Consider the following 18,649-nt stretch of genomic DNA (forward strand, 5'->3'; position numbering starts at 1 on the left):
ATTTAAGAGTAGCAAGCATATGAAAAATCCATATTTTCACTTTTGTCAAATAAGTCCTTTCTTTAAAAAAATTATTACCATGATACTCTATGATAAAGAATGAGAGGGGAGTTGGAGGTGGGATGGGGTGGGACCCAGAACTGTAATCTTTCCTACACAATCACTCGATGAACTTTCAGCTTCTGATGAAAGATCTCATGGCCTAACTTATGACAGAATCCATTCTAAGGGAACTTCCCTAGACCCATGGATTAGTGGGAATTTTTCAGCTGTAGAAAACACAGCCAAAGAAATTTACAGAGAATGGTTTCCAAATAGATCTCCAAATTTCAAATTCCAAAAGAAACAGAAGAGAAAAATGAAGGTACAACACATCTCAAAGATTTGTAGGGCAACAGAGGCCTCTGAGTGCTAGCACTTGAGAAACAAGTGTAGCCCTATCAGTTTACATATTACATTCTGATTCAACTAAAACTGCATATCAATAGACACATTTTGCATATGAAAACAAACAACAGAATAGACAGCAGGCATGACCAATTTTGCAAAAAAAAACAAACACAGAACTTCAGTATTTCTACATGATACTTATTAAAAAGATGATGGAAACCTTCATATCATGGATCCTTCCATCATAATAAGCAAAAATTGTTAACAGTAAGTCAGAGGCACTTTTCTCATATTAACTCTGTTGTAAGATCCATTCAAACCCATCCAAGGGCTGAAAAAATATCAAAAGACTGAAATTTCCCGAAGCCAATGTGATTGTGGCAGTTTTTTTATCTTTTTTCTCCACAAACTTTTGTGATTACCTGCATAGTGATGAATCAAGAATGCAAAAAAAGAACAGAGAATTGGTCAGTGGGACTGATCAAAGATCATTTCAATACCCTTGAAATATTTCATTTGATTCAATGACACTGAGTACTGTTCTCCAGACAGAAACAAAAGCAGCAGCAAGAGAATATGATACATGTGTGCACAGGGCTATAAGCTGCCAAACACTCATTTTGAAAATATTACTCCCCAAGGTTTTCAGAAAAAGTCCCTATTGCTCTACTCAAAAGAGTCTGAGTAAAGTATGCCATGCATCAATATATAACTTAAGTTTTTAAAGCTTCATATTTTTACAAAAGCACCTGAGCCAGTCTTTTAAAAAGAGATCCTGAGCATTCTTTAGAAGTTTGTTTAAAAACACAGAAAGTGATTTATTTGATTACAAAAAGCTAGTGCTCTTATAGGAACAATACGTGATAACGAGTACAGTGAAGTTGGCTCTACTGCAGATTGAAAATCAGGCAACAAGTTGAAGGGGATGATAGATCTCAAGGGCCTTCACACTGACAACCAGCATGACTCAGTAGTGTTGACCAGCTTTGCTTTATTTAATGCATATTGGTCAGTCTTTATGTTGGCACAACTCTGCTCCTGGCACATTCCACAGTCCTGGCACAGGGGACTTAACACATTACCTTATTGATACCCATCGTGAGGAAGTGATCAAGCAAATATCGAGCTTCTGTCAAAGTACAAGCATTAATCACTGCTGTTACATCCAAGGTCTCTCCTTCTTCCTGTGGGTCAACGATAAAAACAGTCAGATTGTGAAAAAGTCCCAAGAATTATATTGATGCCAGCAGACTAGAAAGCATCAGATTTTGACATTTAAATGCTTTGCAATCTTAACTTGCATTACACTATTGACACTAGAACTCAGATATGAAAATTCAGTTATATAAACAGTCTTATTTTAAACTTCACACGAAAGCTTTCACCAATTTTCACTTCCTGGTTCAGTAATTACACAGACAAACCAAAAATAATTTTTAAGTGAGAACATTTTCAAGGCTAACACAGTTGTGTTTCTTATCCCCATTTTACCATTTTTGCATTAATTCTTGACTTACTTTTGCTTCCTCCATTTGCATAATATTTGCTTGGCAGTCAGAAATGCTGTCATTAATGTAGTCTATATTTGCAGTTACTGATTCCATCTCTTCATTTATGTTTTGGACATTTCTATCTGTTTCACTGCCACCATCTTTGATGAGTTTCTCCCTTTTCTTTGAGAGCTTTTCTCTTCTTTTTGTAAGTTCTTCACGTTGCTATTTTTCCGAAAGACATAATATAACATAAAAAGGAATTAGTAAGACCTTAGGGTATTTAAGTGCCTTTTTGTTTTGTTTTCATTATCACATATCATGAATTCTATGGGAAGAAGTTACACAGGTGAATATAGTAATGTATTTGCAGATGATCACATTAATGTGCTTTTTATTTCTTACTAGGCACAGCAATCCCATGGTTCAAATGCTTACTGGAGTCAAGAGTGTCTTCACTGCAATGGATTCCATGCCACTTTGCCAATGCCACCACAACAATTCATTTACAGCAGGCATGCTTGCACTGCTCTCTATTTAATATAGTGGTACAGCCAACAGTGCACAGTAGATTACCCACCGTAAGTAACCTGTTCATATCTGCCTCCATATTGGAAATAGTCATCCTCTGCATAATAATATCAGTCACTCTGCGTTCAAGTAACTGCCACTTCATCCTGGCTGCCTTTGAGGAGTAAACTCTGCTTGTCACTGCTTTCCGCTGATATTTCTTTCTGTGATAAATTCAAGAGAAACATACAGCTAAGTCTAAAGTAGTCCAGTTATAAATTTGAATATGGAAATGATCAGGCCAGAGTACTTTTCCCAGACAACTTTAAAATTTCACAGAGAATTTCTTGCAGTTTTTCATTGCACCAGACAGCTACCTCCATCCAGCCCTGAACTGTATTGCACCTTAATATGTTGCACTTGAAAAACAGGTATCATACACCACAGCATCTTTTATGACACACTGTTGAATTCAAATGCCACCTAGGAGTTATTCCCTACTTAAAAAGGAGATCTGCGCACAAATAAACCTAATACATTAAAATGCATTTTCCAACAAGTTTCTTTTGTACCTAAGAATGCTGCTGGCATTGGACCACCAAGGGCATTTTTCTTGAGGAGTAGATTAAAAAACCTCAAAATTTCAAAACCCAGTTTATGAGACTTGTCCTTTAATGCCATTTTATATTATTCTACATTGTCTTAAACCCAGAAAAGTAACATTGCTTTTGATAAAGCTAGAGTGCCCATTTTATGAGCACTACATGACAACAGTTTGACAAATAACAACTGCTGCAACATGTATCATCTAAACATTATCTGCCAGAAAATCCATGCAATTTTCAGTTCTCCTAAGAGAGTACTAAAGAGTTTGAATCCTTACCCTGTTCCATTTGTTGCAGTTACAGATAATGCTTGAACCCTAGCAACAGGAATTCTCATCTTCTGCTGTGCTGCTGTTCTGGAGCCATCGTGCTCGGCTGCTAAGCTGGAACTTGCTTCCTGCATTGAATGCTCGGGCAGACTCAGCTTTCGACTTACTTTCCCTGCCACTTTATCAGACAGAGGCCTTACTTGTCGACGAAGGGCCGTGACCTGAAACAGAGTGCAAAGGCATGATTAACTCTTTCCAGAACTGTGTTCTAAGTTACAGCAATACAATAGCATTCTGTTTTCAAAGATTAATTGCTGTTTTACCACAATACCTCTTCAGTTTTGCGACGTAAGATCACTTCTTGATTTCTTTTCTGAGCTTCCAGAAGCTTGAGTTGATGCTGTGAAAAAATACAAGCAGCACATGATATTTTTCCATTATCTGCCACAAGGGTTGTATTGTATTAAAAACAGACATTTACACACGAATGCAAATCTGCAAAAGTGCTGTGACACGAAGCGGTCAAGTTACAATTGCTTCTTGTTCTTTCTAGTGAGAATGAAAGTTAGTGCTTCACTGTATCAATTCTCTATCAGAAGAATACTTACATGCAAGCAAGGTGGTAGGAAGAATTTTGTGAAGACTCACTAATAAAATAACATTGATATACATATACAATAAGCACAACAGAAAATAGAAGGTTTATCACCTGAAGCTAGAAACTGAGTTATCATAGAAGTCAGAGCAAATTTTGTGCATTTTGGCTGGTGAAAATATACAGGCATATGCCTGCCTCTGTGTGTGTACACAGGGCGTGTGCCTGCAAACAGACGCACATCATAATGACAGATGCTTGTTCGAAGCGAAAGTTCTTTATCTGTCAAATCACCTCTCGTTTGCGTTGCTCCTTCTTAAGCTGTGCAATCTCTCTATTTCTTCTAGATTCAGTCATTCTTGCTTTTTCCTGCTCTTCTTTCATTTGTTTCATCAAGCGAACCTGTAAAGAGGTCATCACTTAGAAAAGCTGTTCACACTGAAGTGCTGCTTCCTGCTCCCACTCATACAGAGTTTCTTCTTCAAATTGTCATTTTCCAGTATATTACATACTTTTAGCAATTTACCTCCTCCATCTAATGTGCCTTTTTCACTCAGTGCTGAATAACAGCTAATAAGCAGTGCAAGCTTCTGCATTTTTGATACCGTAATTTCTGTTCATTAAACCTAAAAGCTACCCCTCTCCTCCAAGAATAGCCTAGTCCTCATAACTTTTCTATTTTCAGACTTTCGAGCAGCTAACAGTTATCTGGGAGATGGGTACACAGGAGATTTCAACCCAATTTTCAGTAAACACTCATTGTACACTTCAATTTACCAATATATACCTTTGTTTTCTTCATCTCTGTCACCTCCTGCTGCAGTTTCTTGAGTTGCTTTTCATATTGAGACTGATTTTTAAGCAATCGTGCATGTTCCTTTTGTGCTGTTTGAAGCCTCTGCAGTTCTTTATTCATGGCTTGGAGTTTCTTTTCATATTCTGACTTGATTTTTTTTGCCTTTTCTTCTGAATAGGTCTCTACAGAACCTAGAACAAAATGGAATTCTTAATCTGCTTTTGTTCAGGATATCTTCACTTTGCCAGCCACAGCAGATGACTGCTTCCTCTGCTTTAGCATTATCAGCAATACCTTAAAAAAACCTAATTTGTCTCTAGTTCCTTTCTCCTGCATTGCATTGAACTTTCCACCTTGTATGCATTCTGGGATAAGAGATCAAGTATTAACACTTTCCTCTGATTTCTTTGCATTAGACAACAAATCTGAGCACCTGAAGACACAAATACACATCCTTGTTCACACATGTGTACAAGGGTATAACTACAGTCCTAAACGCCATCAAGCCAAGTATTCCTTTTCTGACACTGATCAAAAGGGAAAGTTGAAGGAGTAAGGGAACAGCAAAAGCTTATAAAGTATATAACTATAAAGCACATATAGTATATTTTAAAAAAGAAAAACAAAATACTTTCCTCAGTACTCTACCAAAGTTCAGGTTTTTTGTGTCTTAGGACTCCTGAGTCACAGATGGTTTTTCAGCTCAATACTATTATATATTCAAAAGGTTTGGGCAGTAGAACATCTCTGAAAGATCACTCTTCCTTGTTTTTATTTTTATGCATATAAAAAGAGAGTGGGGAGTAGAAAGCAGGAAAACACCTTTCATTCAGGAACTATCTCAAGGATGACATTAAAATGAGAGCTCCTAGAAAACTAAAAATACCTATTCAACCAAATCAAATACCTGTCAGTGGCAGTATATTTCTAAAATTTTTTTCTCTAATTCTGGTAGAAACTAGAATAAGTAAAGAATGATACACTGGCATTATGGATATAAACCTATTTCTATTTTCTGCAATTTCTCATCACATTTGAAAAAGAAAACGAAGGAAGTAGCAAACAGTTCAACTTGAATAGCTTACACAAGATCAATTATTTTGTGCTTCTTACCAAGGTTTTGAAGAACCTGATCTCTTTCAAGCTGAGTGTCTCGAATTTTATGTTGTAGCATCATTAGTTTCTCTTCATACTGTTTTTTCAGTGTCTGCAATCTTCGCTGGCTGTTTTCTAGCTCATCTATCAGTTTCTGCTTAATGGCTATTTCACAGGTGATATTTGCCAAGTCAGCTTGATAATTTTCTGAAATAAAAAGACTTCCGTTAAGGTAACAGCAAGAATCACATGAATATAGATCCTCCTTGCAATCTCAGAGTCATTTGCTGCCATGTAAATTGTACATAGAAGAAGAATACACAAATTACAATGCAGCAAGCAAAACTCTTATTTGCAATTCTTGTTAAAGTCTCTTTCTTATACACTCTCAATCCTAGAACTGAGAAACAGGTAAGGAAAGATATTTCACACTGGATCACAGTTGCCCTTATGTTGTAATTTAAATCACAATACCAGCAACCTGTCCTTCCCCATACAAAAAGTTGCAAGATTTCAGCCATACCTAGGGGCTGGTGAATAACTGTCATTCCTAAACCCAGCAGGTTATAAAAGGAAAAACTGACTTCTGGCAGACTCCAAAGGGAGACTTTCCCTTCTCTAGATCTTAGAAAGATACAGCCAGGATTCTAAGAAGACAGGAACCATCTCAGTCATGGAAGTGAAATGGTGAAGGGAATGAGAAAAGCAGGAGGAAAAAGCAAGGAAAAAGGACTAACCAATATGACAAATTCATAAAAGTTGAATTAATTTCTTTAGCCAATTAGGTCCCTTTTTGTTTTAAGATTATGTGCTCTAGAATAAAGATATCAGTTAAGGATCATTATTTTTCAGGTTCCCAATAATGGTTTGTGTGACAAGAAGAAACCAACATTGGTTTGCCCATTTGCCCTGATTCACATAAGAGAATTGCTGATGATTCTGTTTCTGACTCTTGCTACACAAAAATGAGGAAGGCTGATGGACTTTTAGCCTTTCAAATAAAATTCTACCATTTCCAAATTAGCTGATAGGAGCTATCCCCTTGGTGATTAGTCCTGAGACATAAAAATAATCCAGTACTTAAACCTTACACTTTGGATATTTTAACCAAGGAAGAAATATGTTATCAAACACCTGATGTCCTCTGGTCAGTTTTAAAGCCAGTAACAGGGACACTTCATCAACTATCTATTACGTGTTTTATCACATAACCAAAAAAATTATTCACTGGACATAAAATTCACAGAGAATTATGGGCAGTTGGTTGACAACAGGCTATCTTGCCTACTAAAACCTGAGGTATGACAGATATTATTTGTAAAATTCTACAGAATATTTCACTGACATCACCTTTTTCATCAGAGTCAGTATCTGATTCATCTGAACTTTCAACAACTTCCATGTCATCTTCATCCTCATCATCTTCCTCTTCGTCATCCTCATGATCACTTACTTCCTGAATTTCCTCCTAAAAAACATACAAAGATGTTGAAGTACACCCAAGCTTTTCCATCTCCCAGTCCCTTGTGACTGTCACTGCAAAGCCGCAGTTATTCACCTGATCCATTCAAAATTTCCTTTCTATAATCTTGTAAATCTTTAAACAGACAATAAACAAATAAACCAAACACTTCTAAGTACTTACTGCCTCCAATTCATTATTCTCTCTCTCCGAAGTGCCTTTTTCATCTCTCTTCTCCTGCTCATTATCTGTGTTATCCTCTTTAACACTAGTGGAAGAGGCAGACACAAAATATTCACAAACTGAAATGACATGTGCTTCCCATCCCCCAACCAATGTTTTAATTCCAAATAAAGATGAAAACAAAAGTGTAGTTAGAAAAAGATACAGGTGTTGGGCATGGGTAAAATACAACTTCCAAACTTCTGCAGATAATAAAATAATGCCTAATTACTCTTAATCTTGGCTTGCAAAGTAATAGCAATGATTTGCACATTGTTCAGCATACTGCACAACTGGGACAATTGTAATACCCATCTCCATATACTACAGCAGCACTCATTTTGCATGGAAGTTGCAGTGTACCCAGAGTAGCTTTTAGAAAACAAAGAAAGAACATTGTGTGCAAGTACAACATACATTACGGGTATTACTACCCTCTCAAGCTATAACAGAGCCTTCTGTGCTTAGAATAGTCTGAAAATGTACGTATAAACCTTAAATAATATCCTAATTTATCATTCTGAAACTAACTACTCTTTTGATCAGAGTTATCTACTTGGACATCAAGGGAATGCTCAAAATAGGCATTGATGCAACAAAAAGGGTTTACAGCAGGGTTTTTTTTTTTGGTTTCGTTTTAAAGGTTTGGTGTATTAGCCATTACGGCAAGTTTTAACATTTTTAAGTGCACATGTAAGACATCACATGCAAATACAAAACAAAAAAACCAATGTCACTTTGCAAATTATCACAGACCAGATATCAGTCACTCTAGAGATACATGTGCACAACCCAAATCTCCAGTGGATGGGAAATCATGACAGAATAAGGCTACACGCATAGGGGGTAATAATGAAAAAATGTGGTTAGGATTGCATAATGTGGAATCCACCTCAACTAACTTCAGTTGCATAAAATTTTGGCAAGTCACATGCTGTCACTGATCAGGCACTGTAACTAGAAATGCACATCTTCCTCCACTGACACCAAAAGGAGCTCAGACTCGAGATCTAACTCTTGGACAAATCCAATACTCAGTGCAGTGAGAAGAAATATTCAGTACATTTGAGACACTACAATTTGTCAAGTGACACTTTTAAAACCACCCTTAAAACAGCTCAAATTTCAGAAGTGCCAGTTGAGTAACATAGTTCTTTTGTGCACCTATGATTTTTTTGTTATAATACTTTTTTAACCTGTTCAGTGCTAACTGGTTCCTTCAGCCCCACTTATTACAGTGATGAGCTGCACAAGGCAGAAAATTTTTGCTTGGACCCCAGAAGGCTGGGAATGCTGGAATTAAAAAGCCTAACCAGATTTGTACACAAAAAAATGCCAAATGGGAAACACTGAGCCAGACAATCTCATTTCCATAGATTCTCATCTCCCTCAGCAAAGAACATGTTATGTTTTATGTCGGTTATTAAGACTAAGTAATGATGGATCTTAGCTGCAATCCTCATGCAGATTGAGGCAAATTCACAGTTTCCCTTCCACCTGCAGATAGCACAGAGCTCATCACTGCAGAGAATGTGTTCTGCCTAAGAAAGGGGAGAGACAAAAGGAAGTAGAGCCAGAAGCTCTCCCAGGCAGAACTGTATTGCTTAATGTGTGTAATACTAATCTGTGGATTCACATTGTCTGCATGAATTTTGGATCAAAGAAGACAGCAGAAAAATAAAAACTCCCTTACTTTCACTTTTAATCACAGTATATTTCTCTTTTTAGAGTCTTCAATTTAACTGCTTTCTATGATTTACTACTTTATCTACTGGTTTGGTTGAAACTGAATGAAAGGAATGATCGAGGCTTCAGTCACATGCTTTCAGAAACAAAAGAAGCAGACAACTGAGCTGTGAAGGTCCAAGACATTCTTGATCTCACATGCCAAAATTATTATTATTGTCATATACTGCCTGCTAGACATTTCATACTGTATGCGCTACTGCACCTTCCTCTTGCCTTTCATTCCATACAGGCCGTGCAAGAAAAGAGATTTACTTAATTCTACAGGAATTCCCAAAGGCACCACCTCCCCACAAAAGCTTGTTCAACGCTGCAATCCCAGAGTCAACCTCAATTCCACAACAGAGATTTCTTCCAGTTAGAACACTTGTTGAAAGTGAAAACACAAGAAAGAATTTTGAAAACCCAAATTAAAGACTCCTGAAGTACCTATGAATCTACCCAACTCCTTTTCATGTATGACAACCAGTTAATTGAAATGACAGGTAATTAAAAACCTGGGAAATATTCCAACCTTCTTTCTTCTTGACTGCTTTCCTCAAGTTTCTGTAGCCTTCAAAAGCACGAGGTACAGTATTGGAAGGCCAAGCCAATGAAGGACAAACCAGACAGTGAAAAGCAAAAGTGATAAGAAGGTAAAAAAATGATATATATGAGCTTGTGGAGTTTAAAATGAAATTTTAAAAGATACCATCAAGAGACAACAAGTAGTAAAAAGGCAATATATCTTGCACAGTTGGAAAGTAAACAGAAAACAAAGAAGCATTTGTAGATTAACTAATCCACCACTGTCAACAACTGTAAATTCAAGTTACACTAAGGAAGAAGTTTTAGACAATATATTTCACTTGGAGAATTCTTTCTAATCATGAATTTTAAAAATCTCCTAATTCTAGAAAAAGTTTTCTCCTCTTTTGCCACTTAAAACTGGCAGTTAAAATACTGAAAATTGCAAATACTGCCATTGACCTGAAGTTATAAATTCCCAGGAATATATAAGGAAAAAAAAATACACACTGATTTTATATATGCTGATAACATATTGTAATATAAAGTAGAAATAAGAAAAATTTTGTATTAATATTCTAAATAATATATTCTGAATATAACTCATAAAAAATCTTCAAACTGCATTCATGGTTTTTTGTTTGGGGTTTTGTTGTTTGTTTTTAAATACAAAGTAGAAAACTGCAGTTTGTTTTTCTGGGATTCAAAAAAATACATGCCAATCATTGCTTGTTATTTTTTAATAAATTAACAAAAAACATGCACCAGAAGCAATGAGATGGACAAAAATGTTAGTATTTCTCCCTGTACTTATTCCTCTTGAACGAATGTGGATGCATCAGTAAAGAAATGTCTGGATGACTTATGTAAGCAGAGAGGTGGTTTAAAATTCATCAACTACTGAAATTCCTCATGTTCCCATTACGAGAAAGTTTTGAGCAAGAGCTTTTGCTTCCTTTCCACCTTATAATGCCTCTCATCTTCCTTCCGTATCAGCTTGGAGCTAACACTCTGAACCCCATGTAATTTTATCACTCATGTAGCTTAATAAAGGTTGGGGAAGTCAAAAGACAACAGTCAGAGATGGTTACCAAGTATGTAAGGCTGACTAACAACTGAAAGGAATGTGGAAGGTTTGCTCTGGGTCTTCTGGTGAGTAGGTCACAGTGTGGGACACTCCAGTCAAGCATGTCAATTTTTCAGTAGCCAAAACATTACTGCCATGTAAACTGTTTCTGTTAAACTTTATGACAGATGCTTATTAAAGGCTACAGATATAGAGCAGTACATGCCTGCTGCTCATTCAGAAACTGGCTCTTAGATCTTCAGGCTACTTCACAACAATTTAGATAAGTTGCATGTATTTAAAATTATGCACCTTTTACTGTACTGATCTATAACCAGGAAACAAAAGATCAAGAAAGGTAGCAGATGGGGCAGAACTAGTAGCTAGGCTTACCAATCCCATTTTAATAGAAAAATGCTAGTTAGACAACTTCCAAAGAACAGCAACCCTAAAAAGAAATAGTACAGTAAAAGCAACTAAATGCCTGTAGAAGACAGAAGTAGAGCAAAGAATCCCTACCAAACTTCAGGGTAAATTGTGTCTGTGCAATACATTAACAAACTCAATGCCGATTCCTGAAATTTCAATAGAATAAAAATTCACAGTTATAAAACCTGAACACAGACACTGTATTTCACTAATTAGATAGAGGCACTCAGAAGTAACAAGCGTGACAACATATAATGCCTCAAATTCTAATATTTCTTAGCATCTAAGGAATTTTTCTCTCAACATATGCACCTCAGAAATTTATAATTATTTATTGCAAAGCAGTCTGCAGATAGGCCAGTATATAGATTCAAACCTCACCAGCACTTTGAAGATTATGATCCTATTCTACAGAATGCAAGACCCACTTTAAGACAGAGACTGGACCATCAAGAGATCTCTTCAAACTTAAATTTTTCTATGGTTCTCTAATTCTATACTGGTAGGATAGAAAACTGATAGCAAAAATAGTTTATGGTAAGTAGTCAATACTTCTGGATCAGACAACTTGGCTACCCCATCACAAGATGATTGTCCTGGTATGAGCAAGTTTGACTAGATGCAGAAATTTCTTTCAGAAAAAAAAAACAAAAGAAAACAAAATGAACAACCATTTGTTTTACTTACTACTGTACGTATAGTATAATTTTCAAAAAAAAATTTTTTTTTAAATCATAATCTCTTACAATAAGAGATATTACTCAATGTATCTAGTAACCTTTATACAGACACAATCCTGTCTTCTATCTAATATTCAAGCCCCAACCTAAAACTTGAGGCTCTATCTAAGCATGTAGTTAAATGCATGCTTGATTTTAAAATGTGTTAAAACATACAAAATCAAAACTCTTTGTTCCTGCATTTATAGTTACAGGTCATACGAAGTGCTTGGCCTAAGAGAGGCCAGAACATTCTGCTGATTTTATTTAATACTTCCATCTTGCTCTCAAGTTCGTACAAACATGAGACAAAATCCATCAAAATCCCCATAAAAGTATAAGAGCTTCCTGAAAAATAATATGCAAATGAAGAATCGAATTGTTATTAAAATGAGTGTTCTCTACAAGTATCAGACATTTGTGTGGTGAATGGATTTATAGATACAGAACCTACTTTATACTTGGACTGTATTTCCAGCTTATACTGTTTTAGTTTTACTCTGAACTTGTAGAAGTCTGAAGGACCATTATAAAAAAGAGTAATAGATTAGAAGTATGGGGAAAATTCAGATAAAAGGGTGAGATTTTCAATGAAATCAAAGTCTCTGAGTACACAAACAAAGCCTTGTTGTATTAACTGCTGTCTGAACAGGCATTTATGTCATTGTCTATGAGGATTTTAGTAGATGAGAAGTTGGACAGCAAAACAGAGCAAAGCATGATGTTGCAGAGAATTAGGAAACCTCAAATTAAAAACATTCATAGAAGCAGAAGATAAAGCAAAAGAAGCCATTCCAAGAATCACCAAAAAATTCCCAGCTATTCAGAATACCTTTTCTTCAGAAAGCGGTTTCAATTTTGACAGAGTTGAAAAAAAGTTTATCATTTTTTTTAAAACTTCTGTTGAATTTCAAATGCATTAAAAAAAAATTTTAAAATATCAAAATCTATAGAGAGCACCTGTGCTTTTACCATTGTGCATAATTATATATAAAAATTCATTATAACAGAGACATTAATTCTACAAATATTGCATACTTCACTGGAAGAAAAGATGCAAAAGAAAAACATCTATAACTTCAATGCATAAAAGGGTTTGAAGGAACAGCAGTTTAGAGTCCAAACCCAGACAATAACAATAAATTAATATTTAAGTCTCAATCGTTAAAAAATACACCTCTTTACTAATAAAGAGAAAAGAAATAGCATTATAATTTGTACACCACCTCTTTTTCTTTTTCCTTTCTTTTTTTTTCAGCTTTTCTAGATCTTTCTTGGCTATATCTAGAATTTCCATTGTCTCTTTCTCTGAAGAAAGCATAGAAGCAGAAAATGTTGATGGTCCACCAAAATATGCGGCTCTTGATGAAGCTCTTGACAAGTTGCGTCGAAGATTTTCATTCACTGCTTCACTTTCTAATAATTTTGCTCTTAATAAAAAAAAAAAATTTAGACCATGAATTACAAGTATTGCCTATACATGAAATGTACACTCTTTAGCATCTGTACCTTCAACACATTTTCTTTGGAATACATGAAAATACAAATGTCTGTATGAACATACACACATATATGTACACATACATATCTGCATATGGTATATGTATATACATGTTACATGAATGCCATACAAAAGCTCTAGCACTAAGTGGGGATAGGTCAGATAATTTTTTTGCATGATATGTGTCCAAGAAATAGATAAATAAAAATATCTAAAATATTTAGAGGGTTTTTTTAAATTTAAAATGAAAGCAGGGGCCTTTTTTAACATTAAATTACACATAATTTCTCAGTACTATAATTTATACACAAGGCTATAAAGTTATTAAATAATTGTTCCAAGTTTTGCTGTCCTTTGTGCAACAATATCAAGTCATCATCATTATTTAGGCAACATCTTAGTCTCATTTCTGTTGTCAGTTTCATCTTTAACATTTTACATTTTTGTAGCCAAGAGCAACACCAGATGGTCTTAGAAGCTGAAGGACCACTTTACTAAAGTAATCCCCACAGAGGAAAACAGGTGAAGCATTTACTTGCTAGCACTTCTAGTGTTTTGGGTTTATTTTTAATAAAAATTGTTCAAATATTTAGGCAAATACCTGAGATCTTCAATTTCCTTGATATAATTATGAATCATGTTGCTAATTTCTTCATTTCCTTCTCCTTTGAAGGACAGAGAGAAAGAGGTAATGAGGGGAAGAGAAAGATTAAGGAAGGATGGTAACAATATAAATATCTGAATACAGCTACTAGGCACAAGGTACCAGCAAAGATAAACAGTAACATGGGTTACACATTAAGATCTTATCTGATTTGTATAATATCTTTCCTGCTTAAACTGAATTAAGTCTTTGGTTCCTCCGTCATATGATCATCATGTGATTACCATTAACCTTTTCTATTTCATTTGTTTGCCACATTAGCACATTTTAACAATGCATAAATCAAAAGTAACCTGACAAACCGTGCACAAAAAAAACCAATGCAGTCATGGTAAGTCAATTGGTTGATTATTCTATGAGGTGACAAGCAAGTCAACATTCACCCATCTTTGTTTAGGTCCCCATCCAAAGCAAAATATGTAAGTTCATATGGGGCTAAGCATATAAATAATTCCTATCCAAAGGTATTATGTCATATCTCATGTTGCTCGTAGTCCTAAATGAATGGTCAAATCAGGGTACCCAACTACTAACAGAAATCTCCAGAAACAGAAGAAATAATCAGATGAAGGCCTATTCCTGCCAAAGCAGGTTTTACATTACTGATACAAAGGCATCACTTCATTCCAAGGGATCCATGAAGCAAGAGCATATACTGGATTAAAGTTCATGAACTTATGAAGCAGTTTACACACATCACACCCACAGCATACCTGTTCTGGCTAACACTTGGTTGGCCTGATCACTCATGAGCTGCGTTATTCTGGCTCTCAGTGCGTCGATAGTCTCTTGCATTGCTTTAATTCTAACACGCAGGTTGTTGTTTTCTGTTTGCAGCATCGCGTTTTCGTGAAACATGTCATTGATGCTTTCAACGCCTTCTTCATCTATAATCCTTTTACCCTTTAAGAAAGTAAAAGTATTTTATTACCAGTAAAGGGTTGACCTACATGTGACAAAATTTTAACTTAGTAAAGGCAATCCACAGATTATTTGAAATTCTAAATAGATGCTCAGAGCAAAAGATAATCTTCTCTCATAAAGTTCAGAACATTGATAAATAGATAGTTTTCAAAACATTGGTAGCTGGACAACACCTTAGCATTTGGGTCCTGTGTAACTCCATCTTAGTCTGAAATACAAGTTCTTGAAGAGGTTAAGAAATGAGAAGACAACTCTATCAAATCAGAATACTATCTCAAGAATAATAAAGGAGTACAACACTCTTTGGTAACATTTATTGCAGAAACCGTTATTTGTTTAAACTTTCAGGAAGAAATAAAACATTGTGTAGTATGAGTATTTTCCTTATATAAAACTTTATTTTTAAAACACATTGTTTTAGCTATCTAGTAAGTTTTCAAAAGCAATACACAGGAACTGTACACATTCACTTAACACAGCAGTCTAAGTTGTGGTCATTTTTGCTTTGGAGGTGATTGTTTCTCATTGTTGAACATGGCAAGGTCAATTTTTGCCTTTCAAAATGCAAACAGCATGCAGCATCTGTTAACATCATTGGCATTTGCTGATGCATCTTTTCTTCGGGGACATAATCTAAGTTTTCTAAAAATATCTGGTAATCACTGGAATTAGAAGTGTTGTTTACATCAAGGTTGGTATTCAGACGTGTATGAAGTGGAAGTAGTCAACAGAAAAACAAGCTGTGAAATTATAAGCATTTTAAAGCAGAAGAAATCCTAAGAGGGCAAACTTACTGTTTTGTATTCCATGAGTTCCATCTGTAGCCGTGCAATCTCACTGCGCAAAGCATTTATTTGTTGACTAGCCCTATCCTGATTAACCATCACCTTGTTCTTGATGTTCCGTGCCCGATTGGCATACTTCAATGTGTTCAAGGTTTCCATGAAGTCTCGATCTGAAGGGCTTACACACGCTATCATGAGGGTTTGACTGGAAGTTAAAAAACACAAGTCAGCATTACACAAAGAAAATAGAGAGAAGCCAACAGGTCTTGAGGTAGAAGGTGAAACAAGAATAGCAACTTCGTAACATTTGTGAAAATATTTCTTGATCTAACTCACAGCAGACTGTGAACCACAAAGGTCAGCACTATTACATCTTGCATCACCCCAGTATAGTGTAGGAGATACTAGGTCATCAAGTGTTCCACACATTTAACATCAGTCAGAAGGAGGCACAAAGAATATATACAAGTATCATTGAAAATATTCTGGGGTAGCATTTGCTATCTGTACATTTGGGCTGGTTTGGGCTGGGGTAGAGTATTTTCTTCATAGTAACTAGTGCAGGCTATGTTTTGGATTTGTGCTGAAAACACCCAGTATGTGTCCTTAACGCAGATATGTTTTAGTTACTGCTGAGCAGTTTCCAGAAATATTTTTCAAATTACACTCACTTTGCCTAATCCTACATAAACTGAGATTTAGGAACTTAAGATCAGCCTAAATTCCTATTTGGACCATGCCACCATCAGGACTGCCTATTGTAATTCCTGAGGTGCCTACCTACTTCATCTGCAGGTTGCCCAAATGCTCCTCTTGGGTGTCCATATATGCCTAATGTACCTATTGTCTACCTCAGGTGGGACAAAAGCAGAAAAAAGCAGAACAATTTTTCATTCCAACCAAGTGGTTTCATCATCTAATAGGTCCCTTCTCACATTCCCTGGAGCATACTCACTTCACATTAGATGAGAACAGCCTAGAGGGGTCAGAACCAGAATTCTAGCTGCAGATCACTCTGAAGGTACATACATGGCCTAAATTCTCAACAGACAGGGCTAAACATCTGCATTTGATGGACTGAGTATGCCCCTTCAGGCTTTAAAGGAGTCTGCTTCTCCATTGTATATCACAGCTTAGGTGAAGCATTAGGAAGAGTGCACTGTCTCCAGGGCAAATGAGCAATATCTACATCAGGCAGACTAGATTCTGATCTTCACTTTCTATAATTTTAGACTGTGATAAACAAATGAATCCCTGCAACCCTCTGTGAGGCAAACAGTTACCCTCACCACACCCACTGGGAAACTAAACTAGAAAGAGTAACTAGCCTGAGACTCAAAAAAAATTCAGTTTCAGCAATTCTTCCTCAGCCCTTGGTGGTATCTTTGTGTCAGTCTCCAAACTGAGTTTAGTCCTCAAGACAAGAGTATGCAGGATTAAGAACAATTTTTTAATTCTGACATGAGGAATACTTCTGTTTTCAGTTGAGAATGAGTTTACATTTCTACACCCCAGAGGACTGGTTCTGCTATGTCTCCATCTTGAAAACTGAACAACTTGAACTCCACTTTCCTATCTGAATTGTGTAATGGATCAGGATTTCTTAAAGCTGTTCTACTCTCTTTACTTTACCACTTCTTTAAACTGCTCTCTCAGCTCTTGAAGTTATGAAAGTCCTTATTTTTCATATTATACACTATAAAATTCCTTTTAAAACACCAATGCTCTATATTCTTTATTGAATAATTCAAGAAACATTAATATTTAAATGCTGCTTCAGAACTGTTACAGCATTATACTTCAAATGAGGATTATGCTGAGAATAGTACAGTGATACAATGCTTTTATCATTGTTAACTCAGGATTTACTACAGTCTAACCCAAATCACTACTAGTACATTTTTGATACATATTTTTAAAGAGAGAAACAGTAATCTGGACTGTAATACCTAGGGTGGAATTTGGAAGGCAGAACAGGCTAAAAGAAATCTAAATATGACTCCCCAGAAGAAAAACTGCATATTTGTTAAAATTTAGCTTCTCACACATTTTGGTTGCCAAAGCAGGGATAAGAAACCACGCAAAATGTGTTTATGTGTGTGTGTGTATATATACATAAATATAAAAAACTCTCTTCCTCAACAGCAAAGTGCTGATTTGAGAAGTCTCACATACATAAAAAATAAGGGGAGGGGAGCATCCACGCATTTAACATCAGCCACAAAGAAACAGAAAGAAAATATACAACTATCATCAAAAATGTTCTGGGGTAGCATTTGCTATCTGTACACTTGTGCTGGTTTGGGCTGGGATAGACCTGATTTTCTTCATTGTAGCTGGTATATGCTGTTTTGGACTTGTGCTGAAATCACCTACTATGTGTCCTTAATGCAGATATGTTTCAGTTACTGCTGAGCAGTGCTTGCACACTTTTCACCAGCAAGGAGGCTGGGGATGCACAAGGAGTTGGAAGGGACACAGCCAGGACAGTTGACCCCAACTGACCCAAGGGATATTCCAGACCATACAGCATCATTCTCAGCTTATAAAGGTGGAGGAAGAGGGGGATATTCAGAGTGATAATGTTTGTCTTCCCAAGTCACCACTACACAGGCTGAAGCCCTAATTTCCTGGGGATGGCTGAATACCTGCCTGCCCATGGGAAGTGGTGAGTGATTCTCTTGTTTGCTTTGCTTGCATACATGACTTTTGCTTTATCTAGTAAACTATCTCAAACCCTCAACTTTTACCCTTCCAATTTTCTCCCCCATCCCACCAGGGGTAGTGAGCAAGCAGCTGTGTGGAGTTTGGCTGGTGGCCGGGGTTAAACCCGACACCACTGTACACTAAACTCTGCAATTTCTCCTGAAGAAC

The 18,649-nt window shown here is 36.2% G+C and overlaps 1 protein-coding gene across 1 annotated transcript in view; it reads right to left on the bottom strand.

Moving 5' to 3' along the window:
- The window catches only part of KIF21A (kinesin family member 21A), an 88,649-nt gene that overhangs the window by 25,996 nt on the left and 44,004 nt on the right, over positions 1-18,649 (bottom strand). Inside the window, exons 8-22 of the mRNA XM_029958062.1 lie at positions 15,785-15,980; positions 14,780-14,969; positions 14,004-14,067; positions 13,128-13,331; positions 9,695-9,733; positions 7,396-7,480; positions 7,101-7,218; positions 5,769-5,957; positions 4,647-4,846; positions 4,154-4,261; positions 3,596-3,664; positions 3,274-3,485; positions 2,461-2,614; positions 1,908-2,105; positions 1,473-1,574 (exon numbers count right to left, since the gene is read on the bottom strand). Coding sequence (XP_029813922.1) covers positions 1,473-1,574; positions 1,908-2,105; positions 2,461-2,614; positions 3,274-3,485; positions 3,596-3,664; positions 4,154-4,261; positions 4,647-4,846; positions 5,769-5,957; positions 7,101-7,218; positions 7,396-7,480; positions 9,695-9,733; positions 13,128-13,331; positions 14,004-14,067; positions 14,780-14,969; positions 15,785-15,980 — 2,128 coding nt within the window. The remainder of the gene's footprint in view (positions 1-1,472; positions 1,575-1,907; positions 2,106-2,460; positions 2,615-3,273; positions 3,486-3,595; positions 3,665-4,153; positions 4,262-4,646; positions 4,847-5,768; positions 5,958-7,100; positions 7,219-7,395; positions 7,481-9,694; positions 9,734-13,127; positions 13,332-14,003; positions 14,068-14,779; positions 14,970-15,784; positions 15,981-18,649) is intronic.

Source organism: Manacus vitellinus, unplaced genomic scaffold (genome assembly GCF_001715985.3).
Source record: "Manacus vitellinus isolate BGI_N305 unplaced genomic scaffold, ASM171598v3 scaffold_13_pilon, whole genome shotgun sequence".
NCBI lineage: Eukaryota > Metazoa > Chordata > Aves > Passeriformes > Pipridae > Manacus > Manacus vitellinus.